Below are 12,297 nucleotides of genomic sequence, written 5' to 3'. Positions count from 1 at the left end.
CTCTCTCTCTCTCTCTCTCTCTCTCTCTCTCTCTCTCCATTTCATGTCAGTTTCATTCTGTGCTGAGGATCTCTCCCTTTATTTTGTTTGAATGCAGCACTAAAATCTTTTTTCTTTTTTTCTTTTTTTGCACTGGGAATGCTGCCATTTGCCTCCTCTCCAATCTCCCCTTTAAGTAAATATCAGCAGGGAACTAAACCTTCCACAGCCCCTTTTAAACTCCCCCCCCCCCATTTTTTTAAATTCAGCAATCTGAGACTACAGTAGTCTCATGCTGCTTGTCAAAAAAAAAAATGAGGGGGAAATGGAGCATGTACACTGATGGAGGGAGGATGGTGGAAAGTACAGAGTGGGTGGTATGACCTTGATGAGGGCGGGGAGTGACTTTCCAGGGGCAGCAAAGGGGTGGGGGAAAATCTGAGGGAATCTGTATTCTTTTGAATTATCTACAGCTTGGAAGTGAAAAAAGGGGTGAAAAAAGTGAAATCGGTAAACAAGCACTCAGAAAACCCAGGAAAACGGCAACCAGAGAGTGAACTGAGCGCCGAAGGGAAGAAAATCAATGCAAAACAACAAAGAAAACCTGACAAACATGCATGGTGAAAGTGAGGGAAAGCACATGTGCATAATAGGCCTAAGACTGCTTTCACACATTGGATGACGTGTTCTCAATGCACTATGACAATTATTTGCAACAGGAAATTATATGAAACAGGAAAATTCAGTTTCCAGCTTCTGATGTAATGCATTGACAATGATCTATCTTGCATGTGTAAAAACAGCATTCTGAGCAAACAGTTAAATTCAATGACTATGGATTGGATCCAGCCAGCTTTACTACTCAACCATGTTCAATTCTTCTTCTTACTACTGCCCCTGTCCAACATGTTTTTTGTACATGCCAGTGCCATGATTGCCAGCATAGTATTGTGGGATAGTCAAAGAGGACAGGCCTTCAGTTTTCACCAGCAGAAACAACTTGTTGGATCCAATGGTAGTTGTAAACTGGGTGGTTCAAGCCAATCTTGAAATCAACATACCAAGTTTTCCCAGGAAAAAAACAAAAAAATATAGAATTTCTACATATTCAGCGTAGGCAGAATTATTTTTTGCAAATGTGTAGTGTTGGAAGACAAGTGTGTAATGTCTCAATCAGCATCCCCCCCCCAACCCAGAACAATTCATCATGAGTTCCTAATGACTCCAGCTTGTATGAGCCTAGTGGTTGCCAGTCACAGAGTTAGCATTCAAACTAGAAAAAAACTTTTTCAGGGCTTCCTTTACTTCCTGATTCCGTAGGCAGTAAATGAAGGGGTTCAGCATAGGGGTCACAATAGTGTACACAACTGACACAAGCTTGTTCATATTAAATGAATGTATTCTTCTTGGTCGGGCATACATGAAGAGGGTAGCTGAGTAGAAGATGACAACAACAGTAAGGTGTGAGGCACAGGTAGAGAAAGCTTTTCTTTTTCCCTGGGCAGTGGGGATACGTAAAATGGTATTTATGATGCACACATAGGAGACCATTGTGATTGCCAGTGGAATTAAAAGGATGATGAGAGCAAATACAAAATCCACCATCTCAGCCACTGTCCGGTCTGTGCAAGAGAGGTTGAGCAAAGGTGAAATGTCACAGAAGAAGTGGTTGATGACATTGGGTCCACAGAAGGTCAAGCGGGAAATGAAAAACACCTTGAGCATAGAAATCAGGAAACCAACCAGCCAGGATCCCACAGCCAGGTGCAAGCAGGGCCGAGCAGTCATGATTACTGGGTAGCGCAATGGGTCACAAATGGCAACATAGCGATCATAGGCCATGACAGCTAAGAGGACACACTCAGTGCAGACCAGAGCTATAAAGAAGTAAAGCTGGGCCATACAGCCTCCAAAGGAGATACTTTTGTACTCTGACAGGAAGTTAACTAGAAGCTTTGGGACAGTTACAGAGATGTACCAGGTTTCCAGGAAAGATAGGTGACTAAGGAAATAGTACATAGGTTTGTGAAGATTGCTGTTTGTCCTGATCAAGGTGATAATTACAATGTTCTCCAGGAGTGTCAGGGTGTAGATCACAAGGAATATGACAAACAGCAATACCTGAAGTTCTATGATGGTGGGGAATCCCAGGAGGATAAACTCCTGGATTCTGGTCTGGTTTGCTAGTTCCATATCTGGCACAAAAACCTGCACGAATAAGAGAAAATCAAATCATTGGACAGGCTATGGGACTCTTGGCAAAACAAAGCAATGTTTGCGTACCGGAAGATAAAACATGAAGTCACAGAACGAGAGCAGGCACACCAGGTGACAAGCATCTAAACAAATGTAGTAACCCAGATCAAAAGAAAAAATGGCATGTTTTTAATATAAATCACTTTATGGCATTGTTTTTACCTGTTAGTTGACTCAAGTAGGCCTCAGAAAAGCAACATATATAATTTCTAAATGAAAAAATACATTAAACATCTACTCATGCAGGAAGGAACACTGAATCCCCCGTTCCCATGCACAGAGTCTCTTTGTCCCAACCCAGGTTGTATGAGGTGAGAAGACCCCCCAGAGCTGCCTTGTCAGGGCATGGGAGAGGGAGAGCTGCAGAAGAATTTGCAGATAATGTTCAACCTCCCCCTATCTGCAAATGGAAACATCTTCTGCACATGCAGGGAGATCTTTTGGATCCAAGCCAAAATAATAAAACGTAATTCCCACCACATATACATATATGTTGACACTGATTTCAGACTACTTTATGCCATTTATGTCTCTGCTTATTTTTGATACAACACCGGTATCGCATTGGAATCCAGGACTGGTTCAAATATCTTTACAACAAAATGATGATGTAGCAAGCATGGTTTGAAAACCATTTTGTTGGATCTTACTGCATTTTCTGCTCAATCTCACTTTATTCCCACTCCACAGCAGTGCCTGTCTTGCAAGGCTCCCCCCCAGGTGGGTCCAATGATCCTCAGCATAGCTTTTTTGGTGGTCAAGCAGGGCTTCTCCTCCCTCTTTTACATGTAAAACAGCCAGTAGAATCCCACAGATTATTCATCATTCTGGTCGTGGCACAACCAAAAGTAGGGTTTGATCCAACCTGCTTATTTAGTTTGTCTTGACCAATCAGCCTTCTTAATGCAGTCTTCTTCATATGCGACTTGATTGGCTTTTGCCTCTAACATTCTAAACAGTTTGCTGTTCTGAGGTAAAATGTGTCCAATCTCCAGGTGAGGGCTGGAGATCACTCAGAATTACAACTGCTTTCCAGATGGCAGAGATCAGTTCCCCTGGAGAAAATGGTGGGCTCTGTATCCTTATATGCTGCTGAGGTGGCCCCCGTATGACAGCCAATGTGACGTAGCAGTCAGGGCTTCAGAGCACGGGAAAGGCTGCAGGTGTGTGTGGGGGTGGAAAGCTGAAGAGTGAGGGGGAAATAAAGGTGGGTTGATGATTGGCTGGGAAGAAGATAAGGTCGCCAACTCCAGGTGGGAATTTCCTGGAGAAGTGAGGGATGGAGCCTGGAGAGGCTGAGGTTTCAGGAGGCATGGGACCTCGGACAGATACAAAGCCATAGACTCCACCCTCCAAACCAACTATTCCCTTCTGGGGAACCATCATTGCCAATCTCCAGGTGAGGGCTGGAGATCACTCAAAATTACAACTGATCTCTGCTACCTAGTTCCTCTAGAGAAAATGGTGCACTCAGTGTCATTATACACTGCTGAGGTCACCACAGCAAATTGACACTGAGTGTCCAATGCCAGGGCACCTGCCCAGAGCCTCTTTTTAGAGGCCGTTGTATTTATTTCCACAATGGGCCTTTTTCCTAGTGTAAAATAAGGCATATCCTTTAGCTCCATTATTTGACATTCTGTTTTTTTTTTCATTCAGTGGTGTCCAATTCCTTTCCTTACTACAGCTTCCATCCCATGTAGAGTCTTGATCCCATGATTCCTAGCCTACCTTTTCAGGGTAGTTAAAGAGGATCCATTCTCTCTCTTTTTCACTAGTAAAAAACCAAGCTGGACCCAACCCAATTGGTTTTCTTTAAACTATTTAAAAGACAAGTTAGCAATGCAACCCCAGAATTATTAAATATAAAAGAATCTTCAGAATAAATGCAGATTAAGCTTGCTTGCTTGAATTATGCTCTTGCATCCAAAAAGCAGTTGGAATTGAATAATATTTTTTTCTTATTTGGCTTTCTCTCAAGTGTGTAAGCCTCACCAATTTTGCTACACAACCAGGCTTAAACAGAATTTTTTAAAAGTACAAACAAAGGTGGGGGGAATATATCACACAAGCCATTACATTTAATTGAACCTAATCAATGAAATGTCCCATATTAATGAAAGAACAGTTGATACTTACAATTTGCAGGAAATTTGAGCTCTGAACCACAGAAGTTTACATGATGTCTTCAAATGAAGCCCCTACAATAATATTTGTTTGAGTGTGGAAAGTGACAACTAGGATACAATACTAAACAGAAAAGGAGACTTCAGGAACACAATGTATAAACAATGTCAACCATTTATGACTTTAAAATCTAAGAACGTTATCACCAGGTTCCTTCCTTTCTTCCTGAATTGGAGATGTCTTTAAAATAAATTCAGAAAGTGCCAAGGTAGAAGATGAAATTATAACAGGGACATAGATATCTCTGGCTTTCCACTAGATTAGATTTTGTGAACTATTCTCTGTCCTTTATTTTCTCAATAAACCACAGAAATTAACTCTGATAGTGCGTCTGTATCATTCCTCCAAGCTGGAATCAACTAATCTCAGTATAGCTCAGTACATTTAATTAGGCAACCTCTGAAAACTCATCAGAGACATGACCCTCAGAGCTTCCTTTATTGAACACCTGTCTATAACTCCCCCCCTTTCTTCTCACTAACATTCTAAATTAGAGAGGGTGGCTGTGTTTTATTTTTCAGCCAAAATGAACAGAACATTTCCGCTATCTTAAATTGAGTTTATTTTTGGTGAACTCAGTTGATGACCTATCACTTTTCTTCAACTAAAGAGTGACTCTGGTCTGAACCTGGTCCATTAGAATTCACTAAGGAAGTTCATTGTATTTCCCAAGGATTGAACAAAGATCAGGCATTTCTTTGTCATTACAGATGCTAATCAAATTAGCAAGAATACGGAGCTCCCACCTGCCCAGCAATGCCAATGGTGGGCGGGGACTATTTTGCCACCCTGAAGAATGGGGATGGCAATGGCTGCAGGACGCCTGCGTCCTGATGTGGAGGGGGGCAGAGCTGGCTAGTTTTAAAGAAGACTGGCCTCTGCTCCCACCTAGCAGTTGTTCCACATGCTCAGTTTGCCTGGATGCGAGCATGCAGAGGAGCGAATAATCGGCCAACGAGGTGCTGAGGAGCCCAGTGGTTCCTTACAATGAGGCTTCTGGTGGTGGCATTGAGCAATGGACATCTAGTCGGCGTGGAGCGTCAGGTCAGGGCTGCTGGTTGTGGTGGCTGTTTCAAGGTGGCGGCGGTCTGTTTCGCTTCTGGAGCGGTGCGGCCATGCCAGAGGCGGAAACAGTAGGTCGTATCAACAGTCTGTTCTGCTGGGCAGCGTCAGCAGACCGGTGGCAACATCAGGAGGCTCATGGAGGATTGACCGCTTGCCGCGGGGCCTCTCCATATATATAACCCCCACACACAGGATTTCCGTTAGATGGCAGTGGGTGAGGCTGCTAGAGCCCCAGTTTTTTGCGTCTATTGCACCTGTAAGACATGGTTAGTCCTTCCCCTCATACCCTTCAGCGAGTGGTGGATTAATAGGGTGGCTGTTTGGCTACAGGGGATTACAGGGGCCATTTTAGGCTGCACTGGATTTAGTAGAGAGGCGGCAATTTTGAGTGTTCTTCTTGTCGGCCTGCGGTGGTCATTTTGGGAAGGTCCCTTGGCCTGGTGGCCATGTTGAGGAGGGATTGTCTGGCAGCTATTTTAAAGCTCAGTATTTTAGTGTACATTATTGGGCAGCTATTCTGGAGGAGGAAAAAGGGCTTGTCTAGCATAAGCACACATGGCTAAGTGACACTTTGGGTAGAGACTGCAGGGCTTGGTACCAGAGCCATAGCATGTCATAGCGTGATAGCAGCTTACAAGGTTAATAATTGGGATGGCTGCTAGAAAGGACCAGGGGAAGGTCAAGGGGAAACAGCCAGCTCCTAAATGGTCTCCTGTGCAGCCTGTGCTGGTGGTCCCATCTGATGAAGAGGACGAGGACCCAGTTAATGCTGTGATCCTTCAAAGGCTTGAGGTGCTGGAGTGGCAGAGGGGCACTCTTCCAACAGGGGAGGGAGCTAAAAAAGCAAAGGGGGACTCTAATGCTTCCACCATTTCATTTCAGGTGCATGTTCTAGCCCGTTTGGCCTTTTTGGAGGTGATGGCGTTATCATCTGGGCAGCAAGGGCAGGGCACGGAGGAACGCCAAGTGGAGGTGTTTAAGGGCCCTCCTAAGAAGGATGATAAGGAGTAACCCACTGCTAAGGTTGCTTCATATTGACCATGGGGCCCCTGCCCGCAGGGCACTCCTGTGGCAGCCACGCACTCACCACCTGCCTGTTGTCCACACCAAGCAGGTTGGGGGAGTGGTGTTCCACCACTGCCCCCTGGGGTTTGGCCAGGATGGGGCTATACACATCCAAGTTCGGGGTTCACAAACCTAGGGGCTGTGTCGTATGACACAGTGTCTGCAGGGACCATACTATCTGGCGATTCTACCCTGCCCTTAGGTGATCACCTTTCTATCGCCATGAAGGAAAAGATCCTTAAGGGCGAGTATATTGATATATTTTCCTTGTTATATCGGGAATTTGAGAAAAAGGACAAGAAAGACCTTGACGAGCATGAGAAGGACGCTTGAAGAGGAAGGTGGTGGATAGAACTTGGGTGAACTGGTACATGGTGTTTTTAATTTATGCCACAGTGATTGTCAGGCTCCATCCATGGAGAGCAGTTGCGCTGCTTCAGTACATGGATATTATTTACAAGGCAGTCACTGATTTCCCCAGCCCGGTTTGGTCGCAGTACGACAAAAAGTTTCATATGCTTGCGGCCATGAATCTGGCCATGAGGTGGGATCGGATACACCCAGATTTATGGCTTCAGATTATGTCCACGACTAAGGCATCTGGGGTTGAGAGGTTGCATAGCAGGCATTCTGTTCATAGGCCTCAGAGTCAGTCGGCTACCCACACCCAGGTGGGGCAGGTGGTTCAGTGATGCCCACTTTGTTGGGAGTTCCTTCTGGCATTAGTGCCCATTATGCACAGGGCCCCATGCATTCTCTAACTGCCCTAAACCGAAAGGTCGGGGATGGTGGTAGAGGAGGGAAGTGTCCCGGAGGAGGTGGGGGCTACAAAGGGACCTAGCTTGATTAGGATAAAAGTTTTGGAGCATTGGTTGCGGGGTTATCCGAACCAAGATCGGGTTTACCTCCTGGAAGGTTTCATGTTGGGGTTTAGGATACCTTTCCAAAAATGTAGAACTCCGTACATGGCTCCTAATTTGAAATCAGTGCAAGGTATGGAGCAAATAGTTAGGGAACAAATCGCCAAGGAGTGTATGGAAGGTAGAGTCCTTGGTCCTTTCCCTTCCCCCCCAGTTGGCAATTTGAGGGTTTCCCCGTTGGGAGTTGTGCCAAAGAAGGCACCTGGAGAATATCGCCTCATTCACCACTTGTCTTACCCACGTGGGGAGTCGGTGAATGACGCAATACCTGAGGAATTGTGTACTGTTAGGTACACTTCCTTTGATTAGGCCCTGCGGGTGTTGCACAGCTGTGGACAAGAAGCGGAATTGGCAAAATGTGACATTAAGCGAGCTTTCCGCCTTCTTCCTGTCCACCCAGCTGACTTCGAGCTCCTCGGATTTGCTTCTGAGGGCAAATTCTACATGGATAGGGCCCTTCCGATGGGGTGCTCGGTGTCCTGTGCTGCTTTTGAGAGGTTCAGTTCCTTTCTGGAGTAGGCCTTGAGGTACAGGATGGGTCTCAGCAGTACTGCTCATTACCTTGATAATTTTTTATTGGCAGGAAGGAAGTGTACAGGTCAATGTGCCTTTTTGCTGTCCAGCTACATCAGTCTTGCAAGGGAGCTAGGAGTGCCTCTTGCACAGGAAAAAAAAAAGTGAAGGCCCTACCCCCATTTTGACTTTTTGGGGAATAGAAATTGACACGGTGGGGCAGTTCTGCAGATTGCCCTTGGATAAATTAACTGCGCTGCAGGCATTAATAGACACAGCTAGGGTAAAGAATAAGATAACCTTGCTCGAGCTACACCAGTTGGTCTGCTACCTCAACTTTGCATGCAAAGTTGTAGAACCTGGTAGGGCCTTTGTTAGGAGACTGTGTGAGTCTACGAAGGGTCTCCGCCTCTCCCATTATAGAACTAGGATCACCAAGGGGAAAGGGAATGACCTCCTTGTATGGAAGCAATTTTTGGATTCATACAATGGGGTTTCTATTTGGCGTGAGGACCTCCTGGCCGAAGCGGAGCTGCAGGTGGCATCTGACATTGCAGGTTCCTCCGGCTTTGGAGTATACTTCTGAGGGCACTGGTGTGCTGGGGACTGGCCTGTGGAATGGTTTCAGGCAGGGTGGGTCAAAGACCTCACCTTTCTGGAATTTTTTTCAACTGTCGCAGCAGTATGGATTTGGTAATGGGACTTTACCAACCACACCATCCACTTCTGGTTTGACAACATGTCCACAGTACACGTGATCAACTCTTTGACGTCTAAGTCCCCCAGGGTCATGGCTCTGGTCAGAGACTTCACTCTACAGTGTTTGCATAATAATATAATGTTCAAGGCTAGGCATGTGCTGGGAGTTAATAACAGGGTCGCTGACGCTCTCTCTCAGAAACAGATGGAGAGATTCTGTCAGCTGGCTCCAGAGTTTTGACATTAGTTCTGTGGGGTTTGACACATTGGCTTGTGGTTGTGCTGGGATTCTTGAGTTCTGTATCGGTTCTGTTGGGCTTGTTGTTGGCTCTTGACACAGGAGGCATTGACCAGTGGTTGCTGCAAGCATGCCTGTTTGTTTTTGTTCTGGAGGGAAAAAAGACTCCCTCCCATTGGAAACAATGGAAGATAGATGGAGTATCTTCTTTGGGGGCCCATAGAATTGGACCCCTGGCCCAATCTTCAAACTTGGAGGTTCTTCTGTGGACAGGCACAAGCAGCTGAGGAGCAACTGGGATGCTTCTGGCATAAACACAACACATTCTTCATAAAGTTATAATGGAGATGAATAATACTGGATTCCAAAATAAAACCTAGATCAGAATACCATACCAGTACTAGGATTCCCACCCCCCAAAAAAATCAGGAATAGCATTTTGTTAGCTTCTATATACTCATAGTAAAAGAAACTAATGCACACCACTGCTCATAGTTACATCTGTACTTATTCCAAATGCCATCCTATTCTCTTATACCTAAATTAGCATTTTATATGATAATATTTAGAACAAGTGTGCTACATTTTCCTCTCAGACACGTATACTGCAAACCTCTTGGCCAAACTGCTCAGAATGGCATTATAAAAGTTTAATCCATCCTGTCAAAAAGTTTGATTCTGGAATTGGAGCAGTTTTCTGACAGAAGGCAGTTATATAGTCTCCCAGTTCAATTAATTTTCCAGGACCTCATGGCAGCTATTAGACCATGGCTTTTATTGTTTTCTTTATTTGGGGGGGCCCCCTCCAATCTCTTGTACCCTTCACCCTCAGGGAAGGGCTACTTCCCCAGGCTGTCACACATTTCATAACGTCTTATTTAAAAATTGCATGGTACACAAATAGTTCCCTGCATTAGGTGAGGACGCTCTCCTTCTGCTGGTCCTGATGCAAGGCAGAGATACAGCCATCTTGCCAACATCTGAATATAGCTATTATTAATTTTTCATCCCCCACTTTCTCCAAGGAATTTGTTTAAGTATGCCAAATCAGTCATACAGAGCTAATGTACCTATTCTGATGAACCTGGACAGGTAAGGGCCTGTTATTTTTTATGAAAGAAACAACAGATAAATCACTAGAGACTGAAGTGGAAATGGTTTCATACTTCCAGTGGGCAAATCTTGTTAGATTGTTGTTTCGGGAACATGGCATATCCTTAAGGAATATCATTCTCCAAATCCGAAGTCAGCTTTCAAATAAGCATGCAAAAGCATTTGAATTATTATTTGGATGGTACAAATGAAGAGCACACTACAGTGGTTTTGCCAGTTCAGCTGAAATTCTAATTGTGAGATGAAACTTACTGGAGTTAAACTGGATGAAGAGAACACTGGAGCTTCACAAGCAAATCAAGAAAGGGAAAGTTGGTAAGTGGATTCATTTTCTAGGGTCCATTTGGGATACATCTGTATTAGAGTACACTGCTTAGTTTCTTTTCAGTTTCTCACTTATTATCTTAGGTTCTAAAATAATTGGATTACATAGAATTAATGGTATAAAGTGCTTTGCACACGTTGTGGTTACTGGGGCTCCAGTTTTTAAGAATAATGTTACAAGACCCCTACAATTTTGATAGAATCTGTTTGGGGGCACTGAATTTGAAGAAATATCTCCGCAGGATTATGAAGGGGTCACCATTGTGCAAGGTCAGACATGAACAATTCTGTCACTCCAGCAACACTGTGTGAACATGAAAGTCTTATACCAGTGTCTCTTTGGGCCATAGGAACTCTAACATCCACACAGCACATCTGCTTACTGCAAGTTCTCTTTCAGTCCATCAAACATCTTCCTTGATTAGAGCAATGTGGACTGAAATCAACGCAGATATTTCCTTCACACTTCCTTACTTGCATTGGGGATCTGTGGAATGATGGGTCAGGCATTCTGACTGGAGAAATCACTGTGGTAGTGAGACTATTGTATTATATAACCCCCAAGATTTTCTTAGACAATGATGAGGGGGGAAAACACTCCAGTTCAGTTGCCTGTACAGTGTATCCCCATCTCCACCCCACTAATCTGAAAGCATCTGTAAAATGCATTAGCTATGAGTAACTTCATAAAAGTAAGCACCGACGCACCCCTCCTCATGCTACAGAACACCAAAATTCAATATACTTCATACCTCTGAGGGCGGAAAGAACCTCTTCATGTATCTGTCTCTATATATGTTAACTTACCATTTCTACCAGGAGCTCATGGCTGCATAACTGACTCCTCCCTCCACACATATACACATAGGTCATCACATAAACCCTGTGAAGTAGGTTAGGCTGAGTATGACTGACCCAGAGAGCTTTAAGCCCGACTGGGACTGTTCTGGGTTTTCCCGGTCACACTGCACCAACTGATGCGGGAGCATACCGGGGAGGAGGCGCAAGGGAGCATTCACACTGTTGGCCCAGAGGCACAGCTGTAAGTGGCTTTTTCTGATAATCCAGTTATGTGCAATTATGTGCTCCCTACTGGATTGCAGATTTTCGCGTTCACACTTCCGGGAAGCGGGATGGACACAGGATAATCGTGTTTTCCAGGGTTTGATACCACTTTCACCTGGTATCTTTTAAACTCTGGAGGAAAGTGTTATAAGATGGGTTGAGTACGGCTGGGGAATGCCTGACAGATGTGCCTGTGTGAACGGCCTCTTTAATCCGTTTGTGAAACATTTCTGGCTTGTGCCTATATTGGGGCAAACTGTCAGTCTGAACTTGGCCATTATGTGTGTTTTTCAAAAACAGGGAGAAACAGAAAAAAGAAAGGGGACAACAGGAAAAAAAGGGCCCAAAGAGATTTAAGAACACTGCAAGACTCAGTGGATACTAGTCAAATCAACAGGTAAGATTTCAGTCTTTCCTCAAGTGTCACCATTTGTGACAGCTTTCTGGACAGGGGAAAAAATGTATGAAGTTTTAGGAACACAAATGTTTTCACCATGGTACTCCTGAAGGGCTCATTTCCCATATCCTATAGCTGCTTCAAGTGCATAGCTTCAATATGAGTCTATAGGCTAAGATTCTGATATGAAGTCTGTTTTAAATCAATTCTGTTTTGATCAAAATCTCACCAAGTTCTGTGAGACCAACAGCAAATATCTGTTGTCGTCATCCCAAATGGAAAGGTCTATATATGGAGAACACAATGGAGAACACAATACATGAATTTCAATGGAAATTCAAAGAACAGGTGTGTCCCAATTTCTGCAATAATTCTGCTTAGTAGCTGTCCTATTAGAATTTCCAGGATCTCTCATTTTGAGCTGGCACAAAGGGCTGTTGCCTCTTTTCCATCTTTCCGTCCTAACAGATTAAGCC

The 12,297-nt window shown here is 44.4% G+C and overlaps 1 protein-coding gene across 1 annotated transcript; it reads right to left on the bottom strand.

The window, feature by feature from the left end:
- Nucleotides 1-1,218: 1,218 nt before the first annotated feature.
- LOC107114237 (olfactory receptor 6B1-like) lies at nucleotides 1,219-2,172 on the bottom strand. The gene has a single exon (XM_015415678.1). The coding sequence runs from the start codon at nucleotides 2,170-2,172 to the stop codon at nucleotides 1,219-1,221; it is 954 nt and encodes a 317-aa protein (XP_015271164.1).
- Between the last annotated feature and the right edge of the window lie 10,125 nt (nucleotides 2,173-12,297).

Source organism: Gekko japonicus, unplaced genomic scaffold (genome assembly GCF_001447785.1).
Source record: "Gekko japonicus isolate JY-2015 unplaced genomic scaffold, Gekko_japonicus_V1.1 scaffold3901, whole genome shotgun sequence".
Taxonomy (NCBI): domain Eukaryota; kingdom Metazoa; phylum Chordata; class Lepidosauria; order Squamata; family Gekkonidae; genus Gekko; species Gekko japonicus.
Note: the sequence above shows the minus strand (reverse complement) of the source record. Positions and strands in the feature narration are given on the sequence as shown.

Bases quoted from the DNA above. Each gene is read 5' to 3' on its own strand.
- LOC107114237 (XM_015415678.1), bottom strand. From the start codon at position 2,172: ATGGAACTAGCAAACCAGACCAGAATCCAGGAGTTTATCCTCCTGGGA.